Source organism: Micropterus dolomieu, linkage group LG07 (genome assembly GCF_021292245.1).
Source record: "Micropterus dolomieu isolate WLL.071019.BEF.003 ecotype Adirondacks linkage group LG07, ASM2129224v1, whole genome shotgun sequence".
Taxonomy (NCBI): Eukaryota; Metazoa; Chordata; class Actinopteri; order Centrarchiformes; family Centrarchidae; genus Micropterus; species Micropterus dolomieu.
Genome location: NC_060156.1, coordinates 10,859,541 through 10,877,473, shown reverse-complemented (window position 1 = coordinate 10,877,473; position 17,933 = coordinate 10,859,541). Strand labels below are relative to the sequence as shown.

The window sequence follows — 17,933 nt, the reverse complement described above, 5'->3', positions numbered from 1 at the left end:
CAAACCTTCTTGCCACAGCTCGCATTGATGTGCCATCCTGGATGAGCTGCACTACCTGAGCCACTTGTGTGGGTTGTAGACTCCGTCTCATGCTACCACTAGAGTGAAAGCACCGCCAGCATTCAAAAGTGACCAAAACATCAGCCAGGAAGCACAGGAACTGAGAAGTGGTCTGTGGTCACCACCTGCAGAACCACTCCTTTATTGGGGGTGTCTTGCTAATTGCCTATAATTTCCACCTGTTGTCTATTCCATTTGCACAACAGCATGTGAAATTGATTGTCAATCAGTGTTGCTTCCTAAGTGGACAGGTTGATTTCACAGGAGTATGATTGACTTGGAGTTACATTGTGTTGTTTAAGTGTTCCCTTTATTTTTTTGAGCAGTGTACATCACTTTTACTCTATGTAATAAAGTTTCTTTTAATTGACATCCTGCTTCTTCTGATTGAAAGGCCCTCATTTTTTTGATTCAGACACTAATGGATGCAAGAAACTGGATTTCAAACATGTGCTGATAATCATCTGTTACATGTTGATACATAAACAGCCATAAGCTAGTGACTACTATAAATGGTGATATATCACAACAGCTGGGACAATGTAAATGCAGCATGAGTAGCTGTAGTTAGGGTGGGCCACTGGTTGATTTCAGTACCATGGACAGCAGCACACAGCAACGCTCCTCTTTACTCATGATGCCTGATTGTTTTTTTTGTTTTTTTTTTCCAGGATGGAGAATTAGTCTTTGAACACAGCACACCCTGCTGGAGGCTTTTGTGTTTGCAGAGAAGATGTCGAGAAAGTAAAATCCTGCACATACAGCAAGACTTAGTCTGTTATATCATGGAGCAAAAACCAGGACTGACTGATGTCACATGATGAATGCTCAAACATCGGAAAGAAAGCTGCTGTTTTCCCCTGTCTTTAAGTGTTGTTAACAAAGGGAATAGAACCCCCACTTTATTCCTTCCCCTAAAATCAGCGAAGGCTACACACAAGAAGAGCAAAAGATCAACAAACAAAAGGATATTCTGAGTAATCTTTATTATTATTGGTCAGTTAAGGACAGGAAAAACCTTTTTGTCATATCTCATAGCTCATCGCAGGAGACTGATCCATATAGACAGATAGAGAACCAGACCCAGGTGAAACTCTCACCAAGTTACATGTATCTGAAAATAAAAATATGAAAGTGATTTCTTCACCTAAATGTACAGGTGATGTTCTCACGTGAGGCTTTTTCAATACACATGAAAAAATCATGCACATCTCAATCAAGTGGTTAAAATACTGAAAACCATTACAAAAAAAGTGTCCAACTGAGTCTGGTGTTTTGAAATCTTTCTCTATTTGTCCTGTCTCTGTGTAATCATGTTTAACTGTGTTTGGACCACGATACCCTGGCAACACTTTGAGGCAAGGCTGACGAACAACCAGCAATTATAATTAGGACTGATTTGAGAGGGAGAACGGTGGAAAACACACACAGTAAGTAGCTGCTCACCACCCCCTTACTAAGATAAATAAATAATAAAAAATAAAAGAAACTGACTGTTTCAACTTCAACTGCCTCAAAAGGTCCCTCAAGTATCATTGTCTTAAATTAGGGGTGTTCACACAACAACACATGGGAAGTCAGCATGCACACAGTAACTCACATACAGATATGAATGTCTTTATAGAATATGTTTCTGTCATCACAGCTTGTCAAAATTACACTTATACACAACAAATGCACAATAACACCTGGAACCATAATACCAGCCAGTGGAAAAAGACCCAAATACATTTGAGTTGCCTTTGTCCAGTCAGAAAAACCTCCTGTAAAACAGACGACGTCATCCCCTGGTAGGTGGTGGTGATATCGTCCAATAACAATAGCCTATAGATAAAGAATTTATGTTTCCAAACAACCCGTAACCACACACACACATACAATCGCACACCATGACCATTTTCACTCACGCTTATTACATGTTAATAACATCATGAGAAATGTGAATCTCTTTTGAGTCAGTGACTGAATGAATGACTGAATGAGAGATAGTTTTCACTACCTACAGTAAGCGGCTATGTTGAGAGCAGTAAACCTGACAGAAGTACAAAACACTCTGTAACATCCTACGTTGGCAATTATGTTGACATAGTTACATTAGGCTATATGTAATCGTTGCTTGGCAGCATACAAAAATAAAAGAAGTTGCTCTGGTGCATATTCGGAATCATCTGCATTTGAGTTAAGTCATCTCTATGCAAACGGAAGGAATTGTTTTCGGCACATTTTTTTTTTAAACAAATGAGGCTGGCTCAGTGATTATATGTTTGATTAACATTACGGTGTAACCATATCTGTCTATTATACTACCAGTAGCAGCGTCTCATTGTTGTAGTTTGGTGGCTAGCTTTTTAGCAAGCCTTAATAATGCATATTTGGAATCCCTTGTGGAAAAAAAAAATCCTTGAGAAGATTTTTTTTACATGCCCACTCCACACAACTTCACACAACTTTAAACAACAAGGAATAAAAAACACGAAGGTCAAAAATTAAAACAGTCGTGTTTTTCTACTCTATAGGAGTCTGAGATCAGTATTTCTGTTTGGATTTTCAAAACAAGTTTATATTGAACCGCATATGCAGGTAAAGTTAACTGCACATGCATGTATTTGGATTTCAACAACAGAATCATACTACTTATACCACCATTGAACCTAAACTAATACAACAACCAAGGGCCCATGTTTCACAAGTAAATAATTCAAGTACGACTAAAAGATGGGCTGGATGTGTCCAAAAGGCATTGCGTCAGCAGCAGAACCCCAGGACTAATTAGACTGCAAAACCGAAATGCTTAACCTTTACTGACACACGTGGTCAGAATTGCAGCCAGCCACCAAAACTAACCAAACGGGCACAGGTGAGGAAACAATCTGCATGCCAAAGAAGAAAACGGCACTTGATGGCTACACATGTGGCTAAAATGGACTTTTGCCAAATATAGAAATTTATTTCAACAACCCACTTCTGGGATTTTTCACATCTCTGAGCTTGAGAGGCCAGAGATCTGCCTCAGCAACATTTACGAGGGACTAAATTCAAGCCCAGTTGTTGAGAAGATTGGTAATTTTGTTTTGTTTATTTAAATTTCCTCACTGTTTATGTGCTGTTTAACTGGTTAGACTTCTGCACCTTGTGTGGTCTTTTCACTGTTTAACTGGGGTGAAGATGCCAGCTAGGAGCGGGTTCTACTTTTTTTTAGCTTGTTACTTAGTTAGTGTTAGTAATCACGCCCCCTCATCCTTTATAAACAGATTTGAGGGTTTATGTATATGTAATGGATCCTCTGCTACACTTGGCATTGTTTTAAAAATGTTTACACTGTTCTCAGTCCCTCAGTGTCAGATGAACAAAAGCATGTCACAATAGACATTTTCTCTGTTATGGTGGAGGAATATGTCTTGAAGAGTTTATGAGACATGACTAAGAATAAAACATTTGAATTAATTTAAATTGCAGTGGTAGCCATTTCAGAGAAACCCATCCCTGCATCTGTCCGATATGATCAGTAAAGAGTGGGACCTGTGAAATGGCTACATCTGTAATTTTTAAATGTTGGCAGAAATCCACAGAAATGCCAAGATCCACTTTTAGCACAGCGTAGCAGACCTTAGAAGTGCATGATTTCCACCAGGGCTGTGACAGCTCTTTCTATGGCCAAAGTCCTAGTAAAGATCCCGGGGCAAGAGAGGGAAGGAAGGATTGAGGCAAAAGGAAGAGAGACAAAAAGAAGGAAGCTGGAATGACATCCTGTCCTCCACTTTCACAGCCTCTGGGTGAAATTTTCAGGGAATACTCCTTTAGCGGCATTTTCTTTGTTCTGCAACCAGTCGTCCTGCTTCATTCCCATCAGCCAGCCCTCATCCTAAAAACACAGACCAATAAAGATATTCACTTCATTGTCACTGTGACACCACAGTGTGTAGGTGCGTGTGTTTGTGTGTATACCTGTTCGTCAGGGTTGTCAAAGAGGACTACTAGCACCACATCACCAGCCTTCATCTCCAGTTCGTCTGTGTCATTGGCAGCATAATCATGCATCACCTGGACCTTTATTACATAAATACTAACATGAATACTATGAAGATATATACAAGATATATTTGGGTAAAGTAGATGCTCAGACCTATTGAGATTAAAAAAAAACTGTATCCTGTTTTACCTTGAACAAGAAGCCAGGTGGCATTTCTGCGGGCGGGGATGCTACTTCTGTTGATTCTGCCACTACTGCAGGTGTCTAAGAAAAAAAGATACTCCATTTACTGACATTCAGTGCACACAGAAAACATTTTCATCTAGAGACATCAAGAGACATAACTGAGTACAGCTGTACTGGAAACAGCTTGGAATCATTAATTTAAGGTCAGAATCTTTCCAGCTTTTTAAGAAAATACATTTAAAAAAACAATCTATAGACATAAATGACCTGATTTTTTTGGGTGGGGGGCAATCATAGCTTACATTGGGCGGAAGGCGGGATTCACCCTGGACAGGTGCATTGCAGGGCCACACATAGACAAACAACCAGTCACACCTAAGGACAATTTTAGAGACACCGATTAACCTAGCCTGCATGTCTTTGGATGGTGGGAGGAAGCCGGAGCACCCGGAGAGAACCCATGCAGACATGGGGAGAACATGCAAACTCCACACAGAAAGGCCGTGGCAACCATAGCCATATCTAGTTACCTATAACATAATCATGAAACATGTAGGGGTAGTGTAACGTCTTAAAATGGCAATGTGTATTATATCAATCTGGTTTGACTGTATCACTCCTAATTGTTTTGGAAACAACATTATATCATTATATCACAATGCTATGATTGCGCAATAAATAGCTACAGTAGTTCTCTCCTCTTGCACGCACCTCCTCTGTTGCTGGTTCTTCTGTTGCTGTTGCTGCACCAGCTGCTGCAGACTCACCCTGGGAGAAGAGAGACATAGAGGAATAACAGAGAGAGGTTAGAGAATGAGACAGATGAAAGATTGAAATAAGGAGGGGGAAAGAATGAAAGAAAGAAGAACAGACAGACATGACAAAAAGACAGACAAAAAGACAGAGACGCAGAGCCTAAACAGCAATGTTATGGCTAATATAAGCAATATAAGCAAGTATGTTCAGTACACAGTAAGCTTGGATCCTAATGCACAGTTGCCATATAAGTAAAGCTTTTGCACAGCTTACTATGTGTAGTTATCAGTGATTAATTGTGTGTATGGAGGCAGATGTCTATACTCTTCACTTTCCCTAAGCAATTAATTTCCAACTTGCCCTGTGTCACAGTTGATGCATCCATGCTGCTGGTCCAGATGCATCCTAAATCTTTCCATCTGAAGATTTGTCCATCTTTCCACCTCTCACTCACAATGTATTTCTCTACCATCAGTTTCTTTCCAGTACCCCATGCTCAAACCTCCTCCTCAAAAATCGATGCATCCACCATGTTCGTCCAGATGCATCTCGCCAATTTTTCTCTCCTTGGTTACCTGACCCTCTTCATAATCCAATGTAGCGGCAGCTGGTGCGGCTTCTTCCTCAACGGCGTCAGCTGGAGCCTCAGCTGCAGGTGTTTCATTCTCCATGGGCGACACCTCTGTGACTGGCTGGTCCCCGTCATCGCCCCAGTCCTCCTGGGCTTGAGCCACAGAGTCATAATGAACTTGCTGGCTCTCATCATCCCCCCCTTCTTCCTGAGCCACAGGGTCAATGCAAACTGGTTTGGTTCCGTCATCCCCCCAGCCCTCTGTGGCAGCTGCTATAGGGTCATAGCGGACAGGCTGCGAACCATCATCCCCCCAGGCATCTGTAGCAGCAGCCACAGGGTCATAGTGCCGCAGGGTGTCCTCTTCCTGGGCACCACTGTCCTCATGCTGAGGGGCAAGGGTCAGTTTCAAGGAGTCAGAGGTCATAAGAGATATTTTACTTCTTAGGAATTTTAAGGGGCTCATAAATCAAATGGTTGGGGGAAATCTAAGGGAAGTATAAGGGCAAGTATAAGGGATATTTAAGGGCAGATTCAATGGCTGTGAATTTGTATTGGACAAAACGTTAAAAATAACCAGAATAGAGAATTTCTGCAGGACATTTGGAGGTGGTGTATGGACACTGTATAAACAAAACAGTGGGCTGAGGAACATAGCAAAATATGTACTATTATTTTAAATTAATAGGGATATAAAAGGGGCACTAAAGGGTTGCATAAGAGTTGTATAATCAGAATGGTGGGAAAGAATTTAAACAATTAAGGTTTAAAGGACTATACAAGTCATTTTGTATGGTCCAGCCCATTGAATAAAAATTGTATTTGCTGTATCTTACGCTGACCATATTCCATCAGAGAATATTTTTAGCCACGCAATCGTCATGATTCTAGGGAATGTCAGTGTTGGTCGGTCAGCCACATTCCCATCAGTGTCAACTGTAGTTTGTGTTTAGCGCTAATTAGCAAATGTTAGCATGCTAACACGCTGAACCAAGACAATGAACATTATACTTACTAATCATGAGCATGTTAGCATTGCCATTGTGAGCATGTTAGCATAGCATTAGTTAGCATTTCACACCCCACTGTCCGAATTCAGTTTTACAGCCATTTGAAAATGATGTGAAAAATGGAAATAAAAAGGCTAAAACCTTCAAAACAGTGAGCATGGCCTTTGGGATTTGAACATGGAAGAGGATTTGGTGAGTTGGCATTAAGCATTACATATATTAAAGTTATCTGTCATATTTAAGGGGAAATGAAGCAGTTTTGCAACGTATGCGCAGAAACAGGGCCATGACGCCAAAATGTCAAGGACATCAATGTGAGGAGTTCAGCAGCAGATGTCAGCAAGTCATCATCATCACCACCATCATCATCATCATCAAGACCCAAGAAGATTGATGAAGAAGGATAAACCTTTATAGAAAAGGTTCAATTTAAATTAAAAGACAGATGAAGATAAAGAAGGGAGGCAGCACACAGCAGAAATGCAAAAACTGCAGCCTTTTCCATCAGAAAATAGATGTTGGATCTTCTGTGTAAAGTATGCAAGCATGGTTTATATTCCCACGGCTATGTTCAGATGGAGAAAGAGGAACGAAGCTTTGTAAGACAAGACTTATTGTTCCTTTCTGAGGTATCACTGCTTTGCCTGAAGCTTTAATACAGCAGAACAGTATGACTGCTGAGACACATCTCTCTTACAGTGATAGGGATGAACAAAAGGTTAGTTAATGGTCAGAATGCCAAGTTGCAAGCAAGGCTTTGTGAAGTTGCCCACTAGCTCTTATCGGTTGTTTCATTTCTATGAAACAATCCACCGAAAAACATGAGCAACTTCACTCAACTTTCAGAACAAAACTGTCCCCCGTGTGTCACATGGAGCATGTAACTAAAATGTAAAGGCTACATGTTCTGTCAGTGCAACATGTGAACATACAGGGATGCGAGGGGAAACTGAAAGAAAGTAGGTTAATTCAGTTACAAATCATTTCACACGGAAGGGATTTTTAATGCAAGATTAAATATATGCTACAAAAGTGTGTACAGTTATCTTTTATGGACACCAGAGGTGTCTTACAATCAATCCTGTTCCGTATCCACAGTATGTCGTATATCATCAATATACTGAGCACATAAACTGTAGAATGACGGATAAGGAGATAGCTCTTAAGAGAGGACTGCAAATCAGACACAATTTAGATTGATTAACTATATACAACAGTGTAAAAAATCAATTTGAAACTGAATTGACCAAACGCTCATTCCCAAGTTCTATTTGTGCTGTTCAAAAATCTCTTCAGTGTTTAGTGTTATCAAATCAAGCACTGCGGACACAAGACAATGCACAAACAGATTTGGGACAGACAAATGAAAGAGATCCAGTCTGAAATCTGAAAAGCTTGTTTATATACAGAGATGGCCATTATAGAAGTCCCTCCCCAGCATGTCCTGCGTGTGTTGCATAGGACTATCAGGCATTCTCTGGGTGTGTAGCAGCAAGCATTGCATATGAGATAGGGGCTTGTATAATGGCTACATAAGTAGTAAATGTAAACAATGACAAATGAATTGATGTTCAATATGAACACAAATAACAATAGGTTGATGAAGATGATGATCATAATGATAATTATGTATTTTTTTACAATTTAAAAATAACACTGTATTAAGACAAGGATGACATGCTTACCCATGAGTCCCAATTTTCAGGCTGTGGATAACAAACACAACAAAGCAACAAAATGAGAAAACAGAACAAAACTCTTCACAGAGCTCTTTCTTATGCTTGTTGCATTCAATAAGATATTTCCAGTGCATGTCCCATGCTCTAAACCTAAAAGCCCATAGCAGTTGATCTCCAGCAAAACAAGAGTACAAGCAATACTAGGTGAAGTTGTAAGTACCAAGTGATGTAAGTCTGAGGAGGTGGCCAGTGTCAGTTTATAGTACATGTCAGTCACCCACTGAGTGAGTGGTCTGTAGGAGAAAGGTGCACTGCAAAACACGGATGTTTATTTTAATGATTTCATTCATTTTCATTCAGAATCAACATAACCCCCCCAAACAATGTTGAATGTCACTTGCATCGCCTTGACACAAATGATGTAGAGAAAAGATGTACATGAGTACTTAACATGAGGTACAAAAACCTTGCAACGAGGGAAGTAAGAACTATTGGCAGATTTTTCTTCTAAGAAAAATATCAAAAGATCCAGGTCTTTAGCTTGCTAGTTAGTCTATTTGTCTGTCCTTGACCAGTTAGCATTTAGTATGGTAAACTAAGCTTTTTCTTTCTTTCTTTATTTTTGCTAAAAATATCTTACTGAATCATACAGTAAATCTTCATGCCACTAAACCAAGCCAACGGGCTAAAAGAGGCAACCCACCCCCCACATACTGAGTTTTTTCTCTGCGGGTTTGTTCCTGTGAGAGCACCCTTTCACATCATGTGAATTTCAAATCATCACATGTAGTCATTAGATTCAAAGTTTAGAAATGTGTAGTTTAGAAAATATGCAAAGTGAAAGGGGACATTTTTAAAAAAAGCATCATACAACAAACATGAATTCTGTTTCATGATAAGAAACAGGAATTGTGTTCATTACAGAATTAAAAAGAATTCTGTTATAAACTCTGAGCCTGTAAACAATTACTGTAACAATAGAAACTATTACTGACAGTACTTGACATACTCAATTACAATATTATGATAATGAATACATCTAAAACTATATTATGCTGCACATTTCTGAAGAGAAAGAAGTAAGAGCAGAGCAAGGCTTTAGTCTACATGCCATCTGATCTGTGGATAAGACAGGAAAGTGCTCACTAAAAGCAGGTTTCTACAGATCATCATGCTACCTCTCATTTGGTAAACTGGAAAGAAGCAACACAGGTAACACCTCAAACTATGCCAGGCTCACTAAGTGATTTCATGTTGTATCCAGACTTATCAAGCTTGTTTCAATATATTTAAACAACTGCACTGGCAACTGGATATGTTCGGCATTTCTAAATTTCACTTGGACTTGAATATTGTGAAATTAACTTAAATCCTTTCTGAGTAAAACATAAAATCTCTTGTGAAGCCCGGAATTTCTTGCAGTGGAGGGTCTTTACAATCTATATGTTCATGCCATGAATCGTCCACCTGTGTGACCGCGGAGGCTTTGGTTGCTGCACTGAATGGGTCCAGGTCCATGTCCAACAGGCTGCTCACTGCGTGACTGTCAAACTGATAACAACAGGAATAGGAGGGCTCATTGGCTAACTGGGTGCAATAGACGGGGCAAGGAACAGGACAGAAGATAAAGCAAAGTAGAATAGAATAGAATATGAGAAGTACGAGGTGGGGCAGGACAGAAGGGACACTTAAAGGCTCTGACCTGTGCAGGATAACGGAACGTTAAAGGGCTATTGCTGTTTGGCAACCGTAGCTGCTCACTAACCTCTGTAGGGGACGTGATGCTGATATCAGGAGCAGCCGCAGCATCAAACAGGTTGATGATGTTCTCTGTTTTCAACTCCTTAGATGGGGTCACTTTGGGTGGAGGAGGCACTGCCGGCCTTAGCTAGGAGAGAGAAAGAAATATGATGATTGTTTTGCCACAAGCCAAATAAATACCATTCTGTATTTTATTATTTTTTTTTGTACAAAGAATTATAATGAGCATTATGCTTTTTAGTCTGCATTTTGGAAAAAGGTGTTAATATTTTACATTAAGTTGCGTTCAAATGTACTGTCATGTTCATGGATGACAGTATTAGATGAGACTGAAAACAGGCATAACCCAAACTCATGTCACAAACTAAATTTATTTCATCAGAAAACATTCTGACTGCAGGATAAACGTAGGATAAACGGGTGGAACTCATTCAACATTAACGTTAAAAATGCCCCCTTTATGAAATGCAGCCATCACAAGTGTTATTAGTTACACCTGTGTGGAAACCTCTGAACAAAATATGTCTGTGTGTGTGTGTGTGTGTGTGTGTGTGTGTGTGTTTGTGTGTGTGCGTGCGTGTGTGTGAGTGTGTGATTTTACCTTGGATGGCGATTTGGGTATTGGCGGTGGTCCTCCTGGCCTAAGAGTGTGGTTAGATGCTTCTTTTACACTGAGTAAATGAGAAACAGACAGAGATGGAGGGCAAAAAAGAATACAGATTGATAACAAAGAAAATAACAAGGATGGCAAACTATGCGAGAGAAAGGTCTGGCACAGGTTCAGAAGAGCAGCTGAAAGCTAACACGACAGATCTAAGAAAGACATGCTCTACAAGAGTCCAAGCAGAAGTTGTCATTGCGAGAGCTGTCATGCAAGATAAGTGAGCCTCCCTTCTCTCCTTTCCTCCCCTTTTTCCTCCCTACGTCCCATGCAAGCAGGCTTTGTCTGCGCCTCCAGTAAATCCTCACAAGCGAGCAGTGAAAAACGCATTCAAATACAGCTTCAGATCTACAGGTATTTTAAAGGTTGGAAAACCTGCAACTCATTGCTGAACCAGGCAATTTTGTACACTGGTGGCTTTAAATGGCATCAAGAGGTAAATCTACTGAAAGTGGACAAATGGGACTGCAGTTTCGTATACTGTATTTTTTACTTTGTTTGGGAATATGCAGCACTAAAGCAATCAACTAACATGTCAAGGGCCCTAAGGTGGGCCCTGCTTACCTGATCTTGAGGCCTTAGCTTGATCTAGTTTAAAGACCTTTATGTTGTCTTATGTTGTCAACAAGTCTCAGTTGGTGGGAGATGAGAAACTACATACCTTGTGATTTGGGTCATATTGTTACGTAACAGTGTTGCCTGGTGCAGTGTTCAACATACAGGTTTGCGCAACTTTTATATATCTGCAGCTCTGGGCACACAACTCTCTGTCTGTGAATTCACTTGCACAGTTAAGCACTAGTTCTCCCTTAAATCTCCCAAGCCTGCAGACTGACTGACAGACAGACAGTTGGACAGACAGACAAGAGTTGTGTCACCATGGTTACCACAGTTACTGCTGGTTACCTCCTATTTGTTCCTGATGATGATGCGCCGCTGTTACCTGTCTTTCTGTAAAGGGGTGGGGGGGTTCAGGGGTGGCTCCAGGTTAATGCATGTCATTTGGTTTGTCTGTTGCTGCAGCTTAAAATGTTTTTGATGAGTAGTGTTCTAATCCATGAGATTCATAATTTCTAGATATAGAGGGAATAGAGAGATCAACCTTCAACTTAAGTCGTTTCTGAAGACTAAAACATGTAGTCTAGAAGGAGTCATAGACATACAACAAAGCAAGTATTTTCTTTGCTGGCTAAGACAACCAGCCACACCACAGTGGTGGATTGATGAGGCTCAGCACTCTAAAACCATTCCCAGGATTTCACTCAAACAGCTGTTTTCAGGTAGACTGGGGCATTTTTTAGAATTGCAAAAACCTGAGGTTACAGGGTTTTCACCTGAGTAGAATATTAACAAAATAGAAAGACCAATCTTTTATACATTGTCCCAGTACTTGTGAGCTATCCATTGACATTCCATGAATCTCTTCAGAATCTAAATATTTGATGTTAAAAGTCAATGCAATGAAACTGTTTTTCTAAACAGTCAAGTGATACATAATCTACACAATATATTAGAAGACACTGTGTAGCAGAAAGTGTACATGATGGATTGTTGCTCACTAACCTGCTTGTGCCTTCTCTCTCTAATTTCTCCAAGATGTCATACAAATCCTGATCCAACTGCAGATAGGGAAAGATGGGGTGTCATCATCATCATCCGCTTTCCAGCACATTCTATGACATACTCATTACATTGTTTTGTGTTCCTCCTGCTCTGTTATACTACCCAAGTGCTGCCAAGTGTGTCTATCTGCTACAGCTTGTTGCACCATCATGTCCAAATTCAGACAGTCAGTATTTATGATAACTCTCAAGCTAAGGCAGCAATACAGGAGATTATCTCACTGCAGGCAGTTAAAACCAATGTCCTAAAAAAAGACATGAGCCATAACAGACTTTGCAAAAACAGTGCTGAAGGGCAGCAAGAAGTTCACACTTTTAGATTCAATCGCAGCTATTTCTGATGTAGTCAGGACGGCACTGTCGTCATTTTCAATCAACTGTTATCTGATCTGCTGTGTTCTGCAATAATAGAAGTCTATATGCAAGTCTCACCCGGCTAATTTCCTTGTGAAACTTCTCCTCAAAACCGGCCAAACTCTGGAAGGTGCTGACATAAAACCCAACACGACTAGAGGGGGGCAGAGAAGAGAGAGAAAGACAGAGAGTGAGAGACAGTGTTGACTGCGTTATTGGCTTTGTTTAACATCCTGCAAGGATAAATGTAGCACAGATGTAAGTGTGTAAGCGAAAAGTAATTATAGCGTCCATCCATCAACAGGAACATCAGTTTCCACACTCACATACACACCTGTTCCACAGTGATGGCAACTCCTCTTGCAAGTCAATATTAATCTCCTCAAACACCTTCTGGGCTCTCTCCAACTCTTCTTCAGCCTGAAACACACATAAACACACAGACACACATGCACAAACACACACACACACACACACACACACACATACAGTGTGTTGGCACAATGCATTAGGGCATGTTTGTGAGTGTGTCTTTGATCTTCTGTTGATAAATGATGTGCTGTGGGTGTGTGTGCATAACATCCCCTGACACTTGAATGATTATGCTCCAACATGGTTTGGCTACAGTGACAGTGGGCAAAAAAAGGAAGCCATGATGTGCAGAAACAAGTTCAAACATAGGAACTCCTTGTTACATGTGTCTTTGACTGCTGGGCTATCAAGGCCACCCCTTATCACTGTTTCATAGTCAGCAGACCTTGTTGGTAGTGCAGTAAGATTATCGCATACCTGGCTCCTGGACAGACTGCTTTGGGCAACATTGTGTGCAGACAGGATACCTTGAGCCCAACCTGGAGTGGCCCTCTCCAACAAAGAGGAGGGCTGCAAGAGAGAAAATGAGAGAGAGTTCAAATCTGGTCAATTTAAATAGTAAATTTAAAGTTTGTATCAAACAATTTTTGTATTTGTTCTACCTTGGTAATTTTAATGCTCCCGTCCTTTTTCTTGGTCTTGTGTGTGGTGGCATAGTTGTGCCTTGCACTATCGTAATCGACCAGCTTCCTGTCCCTTTTAGCAATGCGTGCCTGAAGAAAACATTTTAAAATTAGATCCAGCTGATAGTGTAGTTTTTGCATTTCATATCTTTTTAACTTTTGATATCTTTTTTTAGCAATTTCTGTCTGGCTGAAATACAAACGCAGTGGTATACAATTACCACACGGTTTACCTTGATATCAGGGAACTGACCCAGGTAGGTATCCATCGAGATGAGAGCGTGATCGACCAACTTTTGGTGGTAGTCAGTCCACAGCACATCACAGTCCTGAAGCATGGATGGACATAACAGAACCAAACACAATCACAAACACACAGTGTCAGAGATTAAATACGACAAGTTGCAAGGCATTTTTGTTGCAATAATATGCTCCCTGGATGTATTTCTTCATCACTTTAGAGTTCATTCCAGTAGCTCTGTTCCTGTGTCTTGGCTTCGGGCTTGCAGTCTAAATTAGAAATAAACTGAAACCCTTTTTAAATGATTGCAGTTTTTTCTTGCAGCTAGCTTGTAGATAAGAACCATTAATCCAAAAGTAATTTCAAGAGTAAACTTAATGAAGTCGGAGGGAAATTTAAAGAGCCACTCAACCTCTCTCACAAAAGATGCTATGTATAATTTGGCTGTCAAAAGGACAGGAACACAATCACACACAGCTGTGCATTCCCTGGGCAAAACAGCTGCTGTGATGCATAATCTCAGCTCAGGAGCCAGACACATACACAAAGTCAGCTAATATACAGTATAATAAAGTGGCTTTGACCTGTATGGAGACCAGCTAGTCCTCACACTCTCACACATACAGACAAGCATGAAAAGTGTTTCTAACCTCCACAATGGAATCCACTTCATTTTTCCCGTACCAGTCCGGCTCATACATGTCAGCCAAACATGCCTGCACATTCTTGGAGGACTCGTGCATGGCTGGGGACAAATATACATAATTCTACATTAGTTAAACATCAGAGAATATTTGCAGGTTACAGTGTTTATTGTGTGTCAACATGTTAAGTGTATGTGTATGAGTGCATTTGCGTATACAGCAGTGTGAATCTGTATGGGCTTTTGTGTGTCACCTTTCACTGCCTCCAGGTACGCCCTAAGGTCCCTTTGGAGTTTGCTGCCTTCAGCCTGGGGGGTTTAAAACACAAAACATGAGGCAGTGTGAGGAGACACGCGCGTGTGTTATAAGCCTGTTGAGCCAGAACATATTTCATTCTCAGCTGACGCAAAACTGTTTGAGCTAATCCAAAATCCAGTTTGAATTCAGTTTCAGTAAAATTAGAAATTTGACTCTGCCGTACAACGGAGTGCCATTCACTGGACTGTACTCACATATTGTTTGTTGAAGTTGATCACTCCCTCCTCAAAAGCAACATCTTTGGTCTCATCGGCTTTGCCAAGCTTCTGAAGAACCTGTTAGTCAGTCAAACAAATAACAACATTAGTGACAAGACCAAGGATAAAGTTAAATTGGACAGAAGGCAGGACCATGTTCCCTGAAATACACTGCACATGTTCATCAAGATCAAATATGATTTTCACATTCATCTGTAAAATTAATGGATTGCAAAAGCAGTACATGACACAACATATAAAAAAATGTTAAAAGTGGAAATAATGTTTAATCTAATGTTGAGTCAAGAAATAACTGAAAGTATGCAACATCATACATACATTCATGCATGCAACATTATGTCCATAGAAACTCAAACACATGTTGTCAATACAGTGACATTTACACACATAGCCTATGATCCACACTGGATTTACAGGGGGACCTTGATCTGTTTTCCCCCTGTAACACGGAGTATAATGCATTATGATAGACAAATAGCGCCCCCTGTCATTTATTCAATGCACAACGCGTAGGTGCATGGACGCATAGACTAGGCCTCATATCTAACACCTACAGGCCTACATATTACAGCATGGGCGATAATTATCAATATAGTGCTTGCAAAATTTAAGAGAGTGATCATGCAGCCACGTCTGTGTGACAAACACTCATTAAGATACCCAGATACTGAGATGAAATGCCAGAAACACATCAGTCATGGGCTAAATTATGAGTACGCCTGGAGTACTTCTCACCGCGAATATGAACGTGCCCCCTGTATGACATTGGCTACAGGAACCATGTGTTTGAAGTGGACATCCTTATCCCCATCCCGAAACACAGCATCCTTGCCCGTATGATTACGACGTCGTGATGCGACACTGCGCCTTGGTGGAGGATGCGGCACTGCTGCTTCGCGGCTTGTAGGCCTGAATATGATATGAATAATCACCTCCCATGCATGGACACGTTAGCGAGCAGCTCTTACCTTCTCCTGGGCTCTCGTTAGTTTTTTCTGAACGTTGCTGGCCACTTTCCCTGCAGTCAGACCCTTCCCCAAATTCAACTCAGCCATCTTGTAGCGTAGATTACTCTTTGGATGCGGAAAGGAAGGAAATAAAAGCAATAACGATCGGATGGACCGCTACGGCGACCGTTGAGGTAAATGCATCAATGTCCAGTGGAGAAATAATGGTGATTAATGTAATTATGTGATGCTATGGTGTAGCTTTAGGAAGATGTGTGTGCAGAGAGCTAAGCTATATTCTCAAATATTGAGCTGCTGTGTGCGCGTCCGTGACAGAGGAGGATGCTGTCAGAGATGCTCTTAAAGGCGCAGGTGCTGCTGCGCGTCCACACAGGAAAACGATAAAGAGGACTGTTACTGCTAAAACTACAATATAAGCAGAAGTTCCTGTTTTTTTTTTAGAAAAAATAAATAAAAAAAGATAAGATGCTGCGCTTGCGACCTTTAAAAGTGCTCTTTATGGATTTTTGTAATCTGAATTTTCTCTATAAATTGGCTTCAAATCCCATGATCGGGAAGTCTTTAAATTATCATTGTAGTAAATTCATGGTGAAAACAAAAAAAAACGATAAAAAAGAAACAGCCAGGCCTACTTCAGCATTGCATTGACGCTCCAAAGACCCATCTGTCTCAGTCTGATAGCCTGTCGTTACGTAACACGCGAAGTGGCATGTAAACCTGGTTATCAGTGAAAGAGCATCACTGAAGAGCAGTCAAGTGACTGACGGAATGAATAATTGGACATGCTAGTGAAGACACTAATGTTTTAAAGATGAAATGCCTAATTTTTTTCTTTCTGCAGTGCTCCACGGTTTGGAAATATTCGAAGCGGGTGATTAAGTAGCCTACTGTATGTTAAAGTTGCTCATTGAGCTGCAGTTTTAAGGGAAATAATTGCTCTTCACGAGAAAAACAAGAATTCTCTGCAGTAAATTTTGGAGCAATGCTTCTTTATGCAAATGCACAGCATGTTGCAAGTTGAAGTGCATGATGTGACTGTAAACCATTTAAACGAGGCATCAATTGTAAAACGTATTCTCTCAGGATACACTGAGCTTGCACCACTATAGACTACAACAGGTTTGATCTGGTGCAAAAACATGTGTTTATGTTCCTCACATCGCCTCACATAAGGAACTCATCTCCAGGCGATGGCACTATTGGACCACATCATGTCCACATACAAACAGTCTCTATAGAGCTCTGAGGAAACTACTTTGCTTTTCCTCTTAATCTGGCTGTTTTTGTTCAACACAAAGTCTGGACTGAGGATCGGCAGATGTATAGAGGGGAGTCTGCCAGCACCACACAATTAGACTGCTCTGAGTGAGGAATTCAGAGTGACCTGCTCTCAACTACAAGTTGTCTACATTTCCTGTTCCTGGTGTATAGCAACCCTAACTATATTCTGAAAATAAATGTAGTTCATTATTTTATGATAGCTAAAACTCTCTCCAGCTCGTTCTCAACCCAGGGGGTCAAATTCGGGTCGGTAATTCAGAAGGTGATGCTCTCTCATAAACTACAGTACAGCTCTTTTGACACAGGTGGCCGGTGCTGGCTGGGAGCTCTCCGAGGTCCTGAACTAGCACCGTTTTAGTGCTGAGGCAAGTAACAGGCAGCAGAACACAACGCTCTCTCCCCTACCATTACATGGGTTGTAATTATATCTCTGTTGCATAATTCTAGCGTGAGAGCTTGTTTCCACCGTTTGCATGTGAGAACTCAAATGGTTTAGTGTGTTTCAGCCGGGGTGATACAGTTTTCAGTACAGGGATAAGGAGGCCTACGTCATAATCTGCCAATACAACAACAAAGACACATTTAAAATAATGCCAATGAAGGAATGTTGTTTTGTACACACTAGGCCTAGTTATTAA

The 17,933-nt window shown here is 40.7% G+C and overlaps 1 protein-coding gene across 2 annotated transcripts; it reads right to left on the bottom strand.

The window, feature by feature from the left end:
• Positions 1-1,076: 1,076 nt before the first annotated feature.
• LOC123974420 (myc box-dependent-interacting protein 1) lies at positions 1,077-16,306 on the bottom strand. Of its 2 annotated transcripts, XM_046055128.1 has the most exons (19): positions 16,015-16,306; positions 15,023-15,103; positions 14,764-14,818; positions 14,517-14,611; positions 13,859-13,954; positions 13,605-13,715; positions 13,420-13,512; positions 12,965-13,050; positions 12,709-12,784; positions 12,218-12,273; positions 10,595-10,664; positions 9,998-10,120; positions 9,700-9,783; positions 8,239-8,259; positions 5,548-5,931; positions 4,928-4,984; positions 4,220-4,294; positions 4,006-4,107; positions 1,077-3,922 (listed from the first exon to the last, which is right to left on the bottom strand). In XM_046055128.1, exons 1-19 carry the CDS (start codon positions 16,099-16,101, stop codon positions 3,821-3,823), a joined length of 1,854 nt encoding a protein of 617 aa, XP_045911084.1. In that variant the 5' UTR covers positions 16,102-16,306; the 3' UTR covers positions 1,077-3,820. The 2 variants fall into 2 exon arrangements, with proteins under 2 accessions (XP_045911084.1, XP_045911083.1); XM_046055127.1 differs by lacking the exons at positions 5,548-5,931; positions 9,700-9,783 and adding an exon at positions 11,561-11,605.
• Between the last annotated feature and the right edge of the window lie 1,627 nt (positions 16,307-17,933).